This window comes from Carcharodon carcharias (genome assembly GCF_017639515.1).
Source record: "Carcharodon carcharias isolate sCarCar2 chromosome 27 unlocalized genomic scaffold, sCarCar2.pri SUPER_27_unloc_5, whole genome shotgun sequence".
NCBI classification, from domain to species: domain Eukaryota; kingdom Metazoa; phylum Chordata; class Chondrichthyes; order Lamniformes; family Lamnidae; genus Carcharodon; species Carcharodon carcharias.
Window position 1 is genome coordinate 113444 of NW_024470649.1, and position 15757 is coordinate 129200.

The following is a 15757-nucleotide window of genomic DNA, read 5'->3' on the forward strand; positions in this document are numbered from 1 at the left end:
AAACCGACCTCACAGTCACTGACACCAGTCTCCGCCGGTCTGATATAAACCAAACCCGCAGTCACTGACACCAATCTCCGCCTATAATAAAAGCAAAAAACTGCGGATGCTGGAAATCCAAAACAAAAACAAAAATGCCTGGAAAAACTCAGCAGGTCTGACAGCATCTGCAGAGAGGAACACAGTTAATGTTTCGAGCTCGAATGACTCTTCAACAGAAGGAAGGAAAAATAGAAGAGGTGAAATATAAGCTGGTTTAAGGGGGGTGTGGTGGGACAGGTAGAGCTGGATAGAGGGCCAATGATAGGCGGAGGTAACCAAAAGATGTCATAGACAAAAGGACAAAGAGGTGGTGATAATGATAATAATAATTCTAAGGAATGTGATAATAGGTGACATTAAGGGTATAAAGCAGGATGAGCAAGGTACAGATTGCCCTAGTGGGGGTGGGTGGGGCAAAATGATCAAAATAGGCTAAAAGATAGAGATAAAACAATGGATAGAAATACATTTAAAAATAACGGAAATAGGTGGGAAAAGAAAAATCTCTATAAATTATTGGGAAAAAGGGGGATCAGAAAGGGGGTGGGGATGGAGGAGAGAGCTCATGATCTAAAGTTGTTGAACTCAATATTCAGTCCGGAAGGCTGTGAAGTGCCTATTGGGAAGATGAGGTGCTGTTCCCCCCCAGTTTGCGTTGAGTTTCACTGGAACAATGCAGCAAGCCAAGGACGGACATGTGGGCATGAGAGCAGGGTGGAGTGTTGAAATGGCAAGCGACAGGGAGGTCTGGGTAATGCTTGCGGACAGACCGCAGGTGTTCTGCAAAGCGGTCGCCCAGTCTGCGTTTGGTCTCTCCAATGTAGAGGAGACCACATTGGGAACAGCGAATGCAGTAAACTAAATTGAGGGAAGTGCAAGTGAAACGCTGCTTCACTTGAAAGGAGTGTTTGGGCCCTTGGATGGTGAGGAGAGAGGAAGTAAAGGGGCAGGTGTTGCACCTTCTGCGGTTGCATGGGAAGGTGCCTTGGGAAGTGGTTGAGGTGTAGGGGGTGATGGAGGAGTGGACCAGGGTGTCCCGGAGGGAACAATCCCTGCAGAATGCTGCTGGGGGGGTGAAGGGAAGATGTGTTTGGTGGTGGCATCATGCTGGAGTTGGCGGAAATGGCAGAGGATGATCCTTTGAATGTGGGGGCTGGTGGGGTGATAAGTGAGGACAAGGGGGACCCTATCATGGTTCTGGGAGGAAGAGAAAGGTGTGAGGGCGGATGCGCGGGAGATGGGCCGGACACGGTTGAGGGCCCTGTCAACCACCATGGGTGGAAAACCTCGGTTAAGGAAGGAGGACATGTCAGAGGAACATGAAAGTGGCAACCTCCTTCTGAGTGATATCAACCAACCCCACAGTCAATGACACCAATCTCCTCCTGTCTGATATAAACCAACCTCACAGTCAATGACACCAATCTCCTCCTGTCTGATATAAAACAAACCGACAGTCACTGATACCCAGGAAAAGGTGCTGGATGAGGTTGTGAATGTCGGGTGTTGACTGAAATCCTCAAGACTCAGGTGAATACGTTCTTACTGGGGAAGTCGGTGACGGATCATGAATCAAAGATGGGTCAAAGGAGTTAACTAGTTCGACCTTTCTGGAGGGATAGAATTGAAAAGTCTCAAAAAAGCGTTGCTAAGCCTGCACCAAAGCTTGATTAGCCATCACTTCAAAGTACTGTGTGCAATCACAGGCCGCCAGCTTAGACCAAAAGGGTTTCAGAGGCACTGCAAGGAGTGCAGGGGAGATTTACAAGGATGATACCAGAAATGCATGTCAGGCAGCATTGCGGTAATATCACTGGACTGGTAATCCAAAGGCCCAGGCTAATGCTCTGGGGGACGTGGGTTCAAATCCCACCACGGCAGCTGGTGGAATTTAAATCCAGTTAATAAAGTCTGGAATTATAAAGATAGTCTCGGTGACAGTAACCATGACAACGATCGTCGACTGTCGTAAAAACCCCATCTGGTTCACTCATGTCCCTTTAGCGGAGGAAGTCTGCCATCCTTACCCCAGGTCCACACAGCGATGTGGGTCGACTCTTAACTGCCCCTCCTTTGAAATGGCCCGGGCAAGACAGACGCGCAGCTCATGGGCAATCAGGGACGGGCGACAAATGCTGGCCTGGCCCAGCGACACCCACAGCCCACGAAAGGATAACAGAAAGGAAAGGATCGAGAGGCAGGGATTCTACTAAAAATAGGTTGAGGGGGTGACCTAATCTTGTGGGGAAGAGCATAACTAGAGGCCATCAATATAAGAGTCTGCAAGAAATCCAACAGGAAATTCAGGAGAAACTTCTTAGCTGCCCCCCCACCACCCCACCCCCCCGCCAAAACAGTGGTAAGAATGTGGAACTCGCTACCACAAAGGGCGATTGGAGCGAATAGTACAAGATGTATTTAAGGCAGTGAGAAAAATGTTTGAGGGAGGAGGGAGTAGAGGGTTACCACAATCGATTTAAGATGAGGAAAGAGCTCAAATGGGGCATAAACACCGGCATGGACCGGGTGGGACAAATGACCTCCTTCTGTGCCGATGGAGTTCAGATAGAGATCAACCATGATTGGATGGGAAGCTGCCTTGAGGTGTTGAATCGCCGACTCTATAGTCCAGCCCCCGCAGTCCCGTGAGCTCGCTGGTGTCTCAGCATGTTGGACGACTGGGTGAACCCCTTCCCGCACACAGAGCAGGTAAAGGGCCTCTCCCCGCTGTGGACTCGCTGGTGCGTGAGGAGGTGTGTCGAGTGAGTGAACCCCTTCCCGCACAGGGAGCAAGCGAACGGCCTCTCCCCGGTGTGGGTGCGGCGGTGACCCAGCAGCTCTTTTGCGCTCTGGAAGGCCCTCCCACAGTCCGGGCATTTGCATTTGTCGGCGTGAGTGCGCTGGTGTGCCTGCAGGCTGGTGGAGACGGCGAATCCCTTCCCGCACTCGGAGCAGGTGAATGGCTTCTCCCCGGTGTGAACGTGCTGGTGGGTCAGGAGGTGGGACAGCTGACTGAATCCCTTCCCGCACTCGGAGCAGGCGAATGGCCTCTCCCCGGTGTGAACCCGCTGGTGGGTCAGCAGGTTGGATGAGCTTTTGAATCCCTTCCCGCAGGCGGAGCAAGTGAACGGCCTCTCCCCAGTGTGAACCCGCTGGTGCGTCAGGAGGTGGGATAGCTGGGTGAATCCCTTCCTGCACTCGGAGCAGGAGAACGGCCTCTCCCCGCTGTGAAGGCGCTGGTGGGTCAGAAGGTTGGCTAAGCTCGTGAACCCCTTCCCGCACATGGGGCAGGCGAACGGCCTCTCCCTGGTGTGGACCCGCTGGTGGGTCAGCAGGGTGGAGGACTGGGTGAACCCCTTCCCGCACACGGGGCAGGTGAACGGCCTCTCCCTGGTGTGGACTCGCCGGTGGGTCAGCAGGTTGGACAGCCGGGTGAAGCCCTTGCCGCACGCGGAGCAGATGAAGGGCCTCTCCCCGGTGTGGACCCGCTGGTGGGTCAGCAGGTGGGAAGACTGGGTGAAGCCCTTGCCGCACTCGGAGCAGGCAAACGGCCTCTCCCCCGTGTGGCCGCGTCGATGGATTTCCAGCAGGGACGGGTAGTTGAATCCCTTCCCGCAGTCCGCACACTTGCACGGTTTCTCCATGGTGCGGGGGTCTCTGTGTCTCTCCAGGTGGGACGATCAGTTGAAGCCTCGTCCACACAGCGAAGGTGTGCACGGTTTCTCCTCACTGCGAACAGTGTGATGTACTTTCAGGCTGTGTAAGTGGTGAAAGCTCTTTCCACAGTCAGTGCACTGGAAACACTCTCACTCGGGTGTGTGTGTGCGTGTGTCTCGGTGCTTTTCCAGTCACACCGATGTTCAAAATCCTTTCCCACAGACAGAACAGGCAAGCGTCTCTCCTTCCACATTCAAAGGGTGATATTCAGGTCCCGATGGATCGAGCGATTCGGTCCAATCTTGGACAATCCATCTGCAAATTCTCCCTTCGTCACACCCTGTGAAAGCAGTTGACGGAAGGCATCACCGTAAATACAGGGTCGAGATTTCGAACAGACAATTCGAGTGTCCAGTGCAACACTCTTCCCACTCCCCTCCCTGCAAGGCGATAAATCCTGCCTCACACACACCTCCCTCTCTCTGCTGCTAATTCAGACTCTGGTGGGGGAACCTAGAGTTCGGGGATGGTGGAGGGGCAAAGTTTAAAAATATGGGGTCATCCATTTAAGACAGACAAGAGGAGCAATTTCTTCTGTCAGACAGTCGTTAGCCTTTGGCACTCTCTTTCCCAGGCAGGGGAGGCTGGTCATTGATTATATTCAAGGCTGAGTTAGACAGGCTTTTGATCCAAACTGTATGAATTAGGAGCAGGAGTCGGCCACTCGGCCCCTCAAGCCTGCTCCACCCATTAAATAAGATTGTGGCTGATCTGATTGTAACCTCGACCCCACATTCCCGCCGAACCCCCGATAACCTTTCACCCTCTTGTTAATCAAGAATCTATCCAGCTCTGCCTAAAAAATATTCAAAGACTCTGCTTCCACCACTTTCGAGGAAGAGAGTTCCACAGACTCACCGCCCTCTGAGAGAAAAAATTTTTCCTCGTCTCTGTCTTAAATGGGCGACCCCTTATTTTTAAACAGTGACCCCCCCTCGTTCTAGGTTATCCCACAAGAGGAAACATCCTCTCTCCATCCACCCTGTCGAGACCCCTCAGGGCAGGTAAGTGCAGATCAGGCCACTGTCAGATCAGCCGTGACCTTATTGAATAGCTTGATGGGCCGAATGGCCGATTCCTACTCCTGTACCTTAACGTCTTGCGACTCATCACCCGCTCTCCAGCTATCTCTCCTCTCAACCCCAAGGGCCGCCCTCTCAAATGAAGCCAATCTGACATTCTCTCTCCTGTTTCCCTTCACTACAATCGGCCCCTGTTGCACTGATTTGAATCCAGGAAACGGGGCATTAAATATAGCGAGGGCAAAGCAGAATTCTTTCCCCTGACCTGGCCTCTGGGAGATCCCTGGGCCTTGCCCTCAGTTGTGTCATTTATATTCTTTTAAAACCTCTTTCCCATGTACTTGCAGATCCAAATACCTCATTGCAACCTCTTTCTCCCTACATAAGTTTTTTTGAATTCATTTACGTGATGGGACATCGCTGGCCGGGCCAGCATTTATTGCCCATCCCTAACTGCCCCTTGAGAAGGCGGTGGTGAGCCGCCTTCTTGAGCCGCTGCAGTCCATGTGGTGTCGGTACACCCGTTCGGAAGGGAGTTCTAGGATTTTGACCCAGCGACAGTGGAGGAAGGGCCGATATACTGCAGCGGTTCAAGAATCAGGCAGAGTCAACATGGTTTTGTGAAAGGGAAATCATGTTTCACCAATTTATTGAAGCTCTTTGAAGGGGTCACATGTGCTGTGGATGAAGGAGAACCAGTGGATGTACTGCACTTAGATTTCCAGGAGGCATTTGATAAGGTGCCACATCAAAGGTTATTGCAGAAAAGAAAAGCTTATGGTGTAGGGGGTAACATATTGGCATGGATAGAAAATTGGCTGGCCAACAGGAAGCAGAGAATAGTCATAAATAGGCCTTTTCCTTGGTTGGCAGGATGTAACAACTGGTATGCCACAGGGGTCAGTGCTGGGGCTTTCACAAGGAAGGGAATAGCTAAAGTAAATGTTGGTTCTTTAAAAGTAGAGACAGGAGAATTTATGTCCTATGAAGAGAGATTGGGGAAACCGGGCCTTGTATTCTTTAAGAGTTTCGAAGGATGAGAGGTGATCTCATTGCAACCTACAAAGTAATGAGAGGGACAGATAGACGTGGGTAAGATGGTTCCCTTGGGTGGGGAGTCTAGAACCAGGGGACATAATTTCAAAATAAGGGGAAGCCACTTAAGACCAAGATGAGGGGATTTTTTTTTAAAACTCAGAGGGTTGAGAGTCTTTGGAATTCTCTACTAGCACAAACACACGGAACAGGAGCAGAAGGTGGCCCCTTGAGGCTGTTCCGCCATTCAACAGGATCACGGCTGATCTGTTTGTGTTTCAATCTCCTCATTCCCGTCTAACCCTGGTAACCTTTGATTCCCTCGCCCAACAAGAATCTATCCACTGCCTTAAAAATATTCAATGACCCCCGCCTCCACTGCCTTCTGAGGCGGAGAGTTCCAAAGTCGCACAGCCCTCAGAACACAAGAAATAGGGGAAGGAGTGGTCCATCCGGCCCCTCGAGGCTGCTCCGCCACTCATTAAGATCACGGCTGATCTGCTTGTGTTCCGAATTCCACGTTCCCATCTCCTGCCGATAACCTTAGATTCCCTTGCCTGACAAGAATCTACTTCCAACTTAAGAGGCATTCGATGACCCCGGGGAAAATATTTCTCCTCATCTCTGTCCCAAAAGGGCGACCCCCTAATATTTTAAAACAGTGCCCCACCCCCCTAGTTCCGGACTCACCCACCAGAGGGAACATCCTTTCCACGTCCACCTTGTCGAGTCCTTTCAGGAACTTATATATTTCAATCAAGTCACCCCCTCACTCTTCTGGGCAATTATGAGGGCATGAAAGCAGAGCTAGCTAAAGCGAACTGGCAAATGAGGTTAAGGGATAGATCCATGCAGATTTTGTGGCGGACATTTAAGGGGACATTTCAGAATAGACAGAACAGAGACATTCGAATGAGAAAGAAAAATTCCAAGGGGAGGAGCCACCACCCGTGGTTAACTATAAAAGTTAAAGAGAGTGATAATCTTAAAGAAAATTCATGTAATTGCACAAGGATGGGCAGCAGGTCAGAAGATTGGCCAGATTATAAAAAGCAGCAAAGAATGGTCATCAGAGAAGTGGTACTGAGCAAATTGTTGGGGCTGCTCGTCGTCGGGTCTTGAAAGAAGTGGGGAGTGAAATAGTTTTTGTGCTGGTTTTAACTTTCCAAGATTCCCTTGGTTCGGGGAAGGTCCCATTAGTTTGAAAAACAGCAAATGTAACTCCTTTATTCCAAAAAAAGGGAATAAAGGGAAACCACAGGCCAGTCAGCCTAACATCCGTCATAGGGAAAAAGTTGGAAAATATTATTAAAGATGTTATCGCAGGGCACTTAGAAAAATTCAAGGAAATCGGGCAGAGTCAACATGGTTTTGTGAAAGGGAAATCATGTTTAACCATTCTATTGGAGTTCTTTGAAGGAGTCACATGTGCTGTGGATAAAGGGGAACTGGTGGATGTACTGTACTTAGATTTCCAGAAGGCACTTGATAAGGTGCCCACATCAAAGGTTATTGCAGAAAAGAAAAGCTCATGGTGTAGGAGGTAACATATCGGCAATGGATAGCTAACAGGAAAGAGAAAGTAGGCTTAAATGGGTAATTTTCTGGTCGGCAGAATGTGACAAGTGGTGTGCCACAGGGATCAGTGCTGGGGCCTCAACTTTTTACTATTTATATAAATGACTTGGATGAAGGGACTGAAGGTATGGTTGTTAAATTTGCTGATGACACAAAGGCAGGAAAGTAAGTTGTGAAGAGGACATAAGGAGGCTACAAAGGGATGTAGATAGGCTAAGTGAGTGGGCAAAGGTGAAATTGTCCATTTTGGCAGGAAGAATAAAAATCAAGTCTATTATCTAAATGGTGAGAGATTGCAGAGCTCTGAGATTCAGAGGGATCTGGGTGCCCTAGTGCATGAATCCAAAAGGTTAGTCTGCAAGTACAGCAGATAATTAGGAAAGCTAATACAATGATATCATTTATTGCGAGGGGAATTGATTACAAAAGTAGGGAGGTTATGCTTCAGTTGTACAGGACACTGGTGAAACCACATTTGGAGTATTGTGTTAAGTATTGATCTCCTTACTTAAGGAAAGATGTAAATGGGTTAGCAGTTCAGAGAAGGTTTACCAAACTAATACCAGGAATGGGCAGGTTGACTTATGAGGAAAGGCTGGAAAGGCTAGTCTTGTATGCGCTGGAGTTTAGAAGAATAAGAGGCGACTTGATTGAAACAAGCTTATAGTGGAGTCCACTAGGGAACAGGCAATTCTAGATTTAGTGATGTGTAATGAGGCAGATTTGATAAGGGAGCTTAAGTTGAAGAACCCTGAGGAGGAAGTGACCATAATATGATGGAATTTACCCTGCAGTTTGAGAGGAAAAAGCTGGAATCAGATGTAATGGTATTACAATTGAATAAAGGCAACTACAGAGGCATGAGGGAGGAGCTGGCCAGAATTGACTGGGAGATGAGCCTAGCAGGAAAGACAGTGGAACAGCAATGGCAGGAGTTTCTGGGAGTAATTTGGGAGACACAAAAAAAATTCATCCCTAGGAAGAAGAAGCATACCAAAGGGAGGACGAGGCAACCATGGCTGACAAGGGAAGTCAGGGACAGCATAAAAGCTAAAGAGAAAGCATACAATGCAACGAAGAGCAGTGGGAAACCAGGGGATTGGGAAGCCTACAAAGACCAACAGAGGACAACTAAAAAAGAAATAAGGAGGGAGAAGATTAAATATGAGGGTAAACGAGCCAGTAATACAAAAGAAGATTGCAAGAGTTTTTTTAGATATATAAAGAGTAAGAGAGAGGCAAAAGTGGACATTGGGCCGCTGGAAAATGATGCTGGAGAAGTAGTAGTGGGGAACAAAGAAATGGCGGAGGAACTAAATTGGTACTTTGTGTCAGCCTTCACTGTGGAAGACATGAGTAACATTCCCAAAGTTCAAGAGAGTCGGGGGGCAGAGGTGAGTATAGTGGCCATTACCAAGGAGAAGGTGCTAGGAAAACTGAAAGGTCTGAAGGTGGATAAATCACCTGGACCAGATGGATTACACCCCAGAGTTCTGAAGGAGATAGCTGAAGAGATACTGGAGGCATTAGTGGTGATCTTTCAGGAATCACTGGAGTCAGGGAGGGTCCCAGAGGACCGGAAAATCGCTAATGTAACCCCCCTGTTTAAGAAGGGAGTGAGGCAAAAGACAGGAAATTACAGGCCGATTAGCCTGACCTCGGTCGTTGGTAAGATTTTAGAGTCCATTATTAAGGATGAGATTTCAGAATACTTGGAAGCGCATGGTAAAATAGGGCAAAGTCAGCATGGTTTCATCGAGGAGAGGTCATGCCTGACAAATCTGTTAGAATTCTTTGAGGAGGTAACGAGTAGGTTAGACAAAGGAGAGCCAATGGAATCTACTTGGACTTCCAGAAGGCCTTTGACAAGGTGCCGCACAGGAGGCTGCTCAGTAAGATAAGAGCCCATGGTGTTAGAGGCAAGGTACTAGCATGGATAGAAGGTTGGCTGTCTGGCAGGAGGCAAAGAGTGGGAATAAGGGGGTCCTTCTCAGGATGGCGGCCGGTGACTAGTGGAGTTCCGCAGGGGTAAGTGTTGGGACCACAACTTTTCACTTTATACATTAGTGATCTAGATGAAGGAACTGAGGGCATCCTGGCTAAGTTTGCAGATGATACAAAGATAGGTGGACGGACAAGTATTATTGAGGAGGCGGGGAGGCTGCAGAAGGATTTGGACAGGTTAGGAGAATGGACATAGAAGTGGCAGATGGAATACAACGTGGGGAAGTGTGAGGTCATGTACTTTGGTAAGAATAATAGAGGCATAGACTATTTTCTAAATGGGGAGAGAATTCAGAAATCTGGAGTACAAAGGGACTTGGGAGTCCTAGTCCAGGATTCTCTTAAGGTTAACTTGCAGGTTGAGTCGGTAGTTAGGAAGGCAAATGCAATGTTGGCATTTATTTCGAGAGGACTAGAATATAAAAGCAGGAATGTGCTGCTGAGGCTTTATAAGGCTCTATTGTGAGCAATTTTGGGCCCCATATCTCAGGAAGGATGTTCTGGCCCCGGAGAGGGTCCAGAGGAGGTTCACGAGAATGATCCCGGGAATGAAAGGCTTAACATATGAGGAACGTTTGAGGACTCTGGGTCTATATACGATGGAGTTTAGAAGGATGAGGGGGGATCTGATTGAAACTTACAGAATACTGAAAGGTCTGGATAGAGTGGACGTAGGGAAGATGTTTCCATTAGTAGGAGAGACTAGGACCCGAGGGCACAGCCTCAGAGTAAAGGGAAGACCTTTTAGAACTGAGATGAGGAGAAACTTCTTTAGCCAGAGAGTGGTGAATCTATGGAATTCATTGCCACAGAAGACTGTGGAGGCCAGGTCATTGTGTGTATTTAAGACTGAGATAGATAGGCTCTTGGTTGGTAAGGGGATCAAAGGTTACGGGGAGAAGGTGGGAGAATGGGGTTGAGACACTTATCAGCCATGATTGAATGGCGGAGCAGACTCGATGGGCTGAATGGCCTGATTTCTGCTCCTATGTCTTACGGTTTTATGCTGAGGGGTCTTGACAGGGTGGATGTGGAGAGGATGTTTCTTCTTGTTGGAGGAAGTGATAGGAAGGGTTGATGAAAGTAGTGCAGTGGATGTTATGTACATGGATTTTAGCAAGGCATATGACAAGGTCCCACATGGCAGATTGGTCAGGAAAGTAAAAGCCCATGGGATTCAGGGTAACGTGGCAAACTGGATAAAAGGTTGGCTTTGTAACAGGAAACAAAGGGTAATGGTCGATGGATTCCCTTGCGAATGGAAAGTTGTCTCAAGTGGTGTTCCACAGGGATCGGTGTTGGGACCCTTGCTGTTTGTGTTATATATTAATGATTTAGATGTGAACGTGGGGGTGCACGATTGGGAAATTTGCAGATGGCACAAAGATTGGCCGAGTAGTGGATAATGTGGAGGATAGCCATAAATCTCCAAAATAATATAGTTGGGTTGGTGGAGTGGGCGATAAACTGGCAGATGGATTTTAACATAGAAAAGTGTGAGGTCATACATTTAGGGAAATCAAACCTTTATAGCGATTACACAATAAATGGGAATATACTAAGAGGGGTAGATGAAGGGAGAGATCTTGGCGTACAAGTACACAGGTCCCTGAAGGCAGCAGTTCAAGTAGACAAGGTTGTAAAGAAGGCATATGGAATGATCTCCATCATTGGCAGAGGTATAGAATATAAAAGTAAGGATATAATGTTGGAATTGTAGAAAACACTGGTGAGGCCACAACTGGAGTATTGTGTGCAGTTCTGGTCACCACATTACAGGAAGGTCGTAATAGCTTGGAGAGAGTGCAGAGGAGGTTTACAAGAATGCTGCCGGGGTTAGAAACGTGTAGCTACGAGGAGAGATTGGATAGGTTGGGGTTATTTTCCTTGGAACAAAGAAAGCTGAGAGGTGACTTGATTGAGGTGTACAAAATTATGAGGGGAATAGATAGAGTGGACAGGATCAAATTGTTTCCCTTGGTGGAGAATTCTAGAACTAGGGGACATAGATTCAAGATAAGCGGCAGAAGGTGTAGGGGAACATTTTCATGCAGAGGATAGTGGGTGTCTGGAATTCGCGGCCCAAGTTGGTGGTAGAGGCAGAAACTCTAAACTCTTTTACAAAGTACCTGGATCTGCACCTAAAGTGCTGTAAGCTGAAGGGATATGGGCCGGGTGCAGGAAAGTGGGATTAGAAAGGGCACCTGGGTGTCCTCGGGCTGGCATGGACAGGATGGGCCGAATGGTCTCCTGTGCTGTAACTTTTCAATGGTTCTAATCTAGGGGTCACTATTTAAAAGTAAAGGGACGCCCATTAAGGACAGAGATGAGGAGAAGTTTGTTTCTCTGAGAGTGATGAGTCTTCCTCGAAAGGCGGTGGAAGCAGAGTCTTTGAATATCTTTAAGGCAGAGCTGGATACAAGGTTCACTAGGTTGTTCCCAGGGTTGAGGAGGTTGTTCTATGATGAGAGGTTGAGTAAATTGAGTTTATATTCTCATAGAGTTTAGAAGAGCGAGATGTGATCTCATTGAAACCTACAAAATGAAGGGCAAAATAACATACTAACATATGAACAGGGAGCAGGAGGAGGCCACTCCACCCCTCGAGCCTGCTCCGCCATTTAATAAGATCATGGCTGATCTGATAGTAGCCTGAAGTCTGCATCCCACCTACCCCCTGATAACCTATCACCCCCTTGCTTACCAGGAATCTATCCATCTCTGCCTTAAAAATATTCAAAGGCTATGCTTCCACTGCCTTTGGAGGAAGAGTTCCAAAGACTCACCACCCTCACAGTGAAAACATTTCTCATCTCTGTCCAACAGTGACCCCCTGGTTCTAGTTTCTCCCACAAGAGGAAACATCCTCTCCACATTCACCCTGTCAAGACCCCTCAGGATCTGATATGCTTCAATCAAGTCGCCTCTTACTCTTCTAAACCACAGAGGATACAAGCCATGCCTGTTCAACCTATCCTCATAAGACAACCCTCCCATTCCAGGTGTTGGTCTGATAAACGTTCTCTGAACTGCTTCCAATGCACTTACCCCCTTCCTTAAATAAGGTGACTAATACTGTACACAGTCCTCCCGATGTGGTCTCACCAATGCTCTGTACAACTGAAGCGTAACCTCCCTACTTTTGAAATCAATTCCCCTCTCAATAAATGAGAACATTTTAATTACCTGCTGTACCTGCACACTGACCTTCTGTGATTCACATCAAGGGATACGGGGACAGTGAGGGAAAATGGTGGTGGCTGGTCAGCCATGATCTAGTAGAATGGCGGAGCGGGCTCGAAGGACAGAATGGCCTCCTCCTGCTTCTATGCTCCTATACCTTACAAACAAAAAAGAGAAGAATTTTGCTTCTCTGCAGTGGACATTGAGAACCTCCCCTCCAAAATCAAAATGTTTCCAGTTTCTCTAAAGCTAAGCCAGCACTTGCAATTATCCATGCTCAGAGAACCTGCCCCTGAACTCGGCTTTCACTAACCAAGCAGACCCCATGGCCACTTTGCATTTTTGTCTCATTTATTCAGCTTGGTTTTTGTTTTATTTTTATTTTCGTTTGTGGCACGCAGGCGTCGCTGGGTGGGCCGGCATTTATTGCCCGTCCCCAATTGCCCCTCGGGAAGGTGGTGATGAGCCGCCTTCTTGAACCGCTGCAGTGCGCGTGGTGTAGGGAGGGAGTTCCAGGATTTTGACCCAGCGACAGTGAAGGAACGGCCAATATATTTCCAAGTCAGGATGGTGAGTGACTTGGAGGGGAACTTCCAGGTGGTGGTGTTCCCATCTACCTGCTGCCCTTGTCCTTCTAGAAGGTAGCGGTCGTGGGTTTGGAAGGTGCTGTCAAAGGAGCCTTGGTGAGTTGCTGCAGTGCATCTTGTAGATGATGCACACTGGCTGCTACTGTGCGTGGAGGGAGTGAGTGTTTGTGGATGGGGTGCCGATCGAGCAGGGCTGCTTTGTCCTGGATGCTGTCGAGCTTCTTCAGTGTTGTGGGAGCTGCACTCATCCAGGTAAGCGGTGAGTATTCCATCACACTCCTGACTTCTGCCTTGTAGATGGTGGACAGGATTTGGGGAGTCAAGAGGTGAATTACCCACTGCACCATTCCTAACCTCAGACCTGTTCCTTTAGCCACATGATGAGCTTTGCAACACAGAATGTCAATTCTGAGCCACAGTTTGTGACATCCTGAAATCAGAGGCTCTTATTCCAGAAAATTACTTTACTCTGGACAAGACTCTGCGCCTGCGCCAGGCCTCCCGCCCCCTACCGCGCACCTGTGCCAGGCCCAGGCCCAGCCCTCCCGCCCCCGACCGCGCGCCTGTGCCAGGCCCAGCCCCAGCCCCGACCGCGCGACTGCGCGCCTATGCCAGGCCCAGCCCCCGACCGCGCGCCTGCGCCAGGCCCAGCCCCCGACCGCGCGACTGAGCCAACCGCCCCGCCCCCGACAGCGCGCCTGCGCCAACCTCCCGCCGATGCGCCCAGAGCTTCAACATTGCCAGTCCCCCACACCACCCCACCCCTTACCCGGCCAGCCGTCCTCTGCGTACCTGCATTGATATCCTTTCAAACACGATCCTGGTTTCTTCATCGACGCTGACCCGGCCTCGCCGGGTCGCCAATAAACAAACGCACCGAAGCGGAATGGTAAAACAGACAGGTCGGCCCTCGTTCGCTCCCTCCCACCCCCTTTCATCCGCCGCATGGGTCCTCCCCCTCCCGCCTCCGGTCAGCATCTGACGTAGCGCGTCACCAACCCGCGTGTCACGTCACGCAAGCACGTGCTTAGGCCGACGTCACAGGCACGCCGCCTGCGCCTCCCCCTCATCCAGAGGGTTCGGCCGAATCGACTTTTGAACAAAAATAAAACACGCGCCGGACCCACATAGGCGAAGCCGAACGTTAGGTCAGTCCCCTGGTGCCTGTCACCTTGACCGGAGGGCTCCTCGCTCTTTTTTTTCTGCCCAGCTCCAGCGGTTTCACCTGACGTGGGGGGAAAGGGGCGGGTGATGGTGATTGACGTGCCGCTCCGCCAAATGGGTGCGTGGAGGCTGGCAAGGGGCGGGGCTGATTGATCCAATGGACCAATCAGCGTGGCGCAGGGGTGGGACCTGCAGCAGCCCGCCCCCAAACCCCGCCCCTTTTCCTGTGGAGGGGATAAGAAGCAAGAGGTTTATACCTCGATCCTTTGTCACAAGTTCCCAATGCAAAAATGCTGCATTTCTCTCACACAAAGAAAAATAAATCAATCAAATTGATAGGAGTTTGAATCTATATCAATGACTTGGGGGGGGGGGGAGGGGGTTGGGGGGCAGAGTATAATGTATCCAAATTTGCTGCTGATACAAAAGTAGGTGGGAGGACTGGTTGTGATGGGGACATAAGGAATCTGCAAAGGGATATACTCAGAGTGAATGGGGAAAAAAACATGCAAATGGAGTTCTTAATGTGGGATAGTGTGAGGTCATGCACTTTGGCAGAGAGGAATCAAAAGGCAGACTATTATTTAAATGGAGAGAAGACTCCAGAAAAAAAGTTGCAGCACAGAGGGAGCTGGGTGTTCTTGTGCATGAAACCCAAAAAGTTAGCATGCAGGCACAGCAAGCGATCGAGGAAGCGGATGGAATTTTGGTCTGTATTGCTGGGGTGGGGGGGCGGGTTGGAGCTTAAAAATGGAGAAGTCTTGTTAAAACCGTGCAGGGTGTTGGTGAGGCTGCACTTGGAGTACTGCGCACGGTTTTGGCCCCCCCGTATCTAAGAAAGGGTATACTGGCATTGGAAGCAGATCAAAAGAGATTCACTAGGCTGATTCCTGGGACGAAGGGGTTGACTTGTCAAGAACGACGAAACAGTTTAGGCCTTTATTCATTAGAGTTGAGAAGACTGAGGGGTGATCTTATTGAAACGTACAAGATTCTGAGAGGGCTTGACAGGGTAGATGTTGAGAAGATGTTTCCACTAGTGGGGGAATCTCCAGCAAGGGGACATGGTGACAGAAAAAGGGGGCACTCATTTAAAACTGAGATGTGAAGGAATTTTTTCCTCTCCGAGAGTAGTGGATGTCTGGAATTCTCTACCCCAGAGAGTTGTGGAGGCTAAATCGCTGAAAGTATTTAAGGAGGAGGTCGGTAGGTTTTAGAAATATCGGGGAGCTGAGGGCTATGAGGAGCTGGCACGGAAGAGCAGTTGAGGCCTGGGGCAGATCGGCCATGATCTTACTGAATGGCGGGGCAGGCTTGAGGGGCCGAATGTGCCTAACCCTGCTGCTATTTCTTATGTTCTTATGAACAAGCTTGGGGAGTTGAGGGATGGGCGACCCAATTAGGGATGCTGCCCTTGGCCGCGAT

The 15757-nt window shown here is 49.2% G+C and overlaps 1 protein-coding gene across 3 annotated transcripts; it reads right to left on the minus strand.

Annotated features, from left to right (window-relative positions):
• Positions 1 to 2301: 2301 nt before the first annotated feature.
• On the minus strand, positions 2302 to 14092 carry LOC121273945 (zinc finger protein 239-like). 3 transcript variants are annotated; one of them, XM_041181078.1, is made up of 3 exons: positions 13961 to 14068; positions 12606 to 12738; positions 2302 to 4039 (listed from the first exon to the last, which is right to left on the minus strand). In XM_041181078.1, exon 3 carries the CDS (start codon positions 3684 to 3686, stop codon positions 2664 to 2666), a length of 1023 nt encoding a protein of 340 aa, XP_041037012.1. In that variant the 5' UTR covers positions 3687 to 4039; positions 12606 to 12738; positions 13961 to 14068; the 3' UTR covers positions 2302 to 2663. The 3 variants fall into 3 exon arrangements, with proteins under 3 accessions (XP_041037012.1, XP_041037011.1, XP_041037013.1); XM_041181077.1 differs by having other exon boundaries at positions 12585 to 12738; XM_041181079.1 differs by lacking the exon at positions 12606 to 12738 and having other exon boundaries at positions 13961 to 14092.
• Between the last annotated feature and the right edge of the window lie 1665 nt (positions 14093 to 15757).

Bases quoted from the DNA above. Each gene is read 5' to 3' on its own strand.
- LOC121273945 (XM_041181079.1), bottom strand. From the start codon at position 3,686: ATGGAGAAACCGTGCAAGTGTGCGGACTGCGGGAAGGGATTCAACTAC.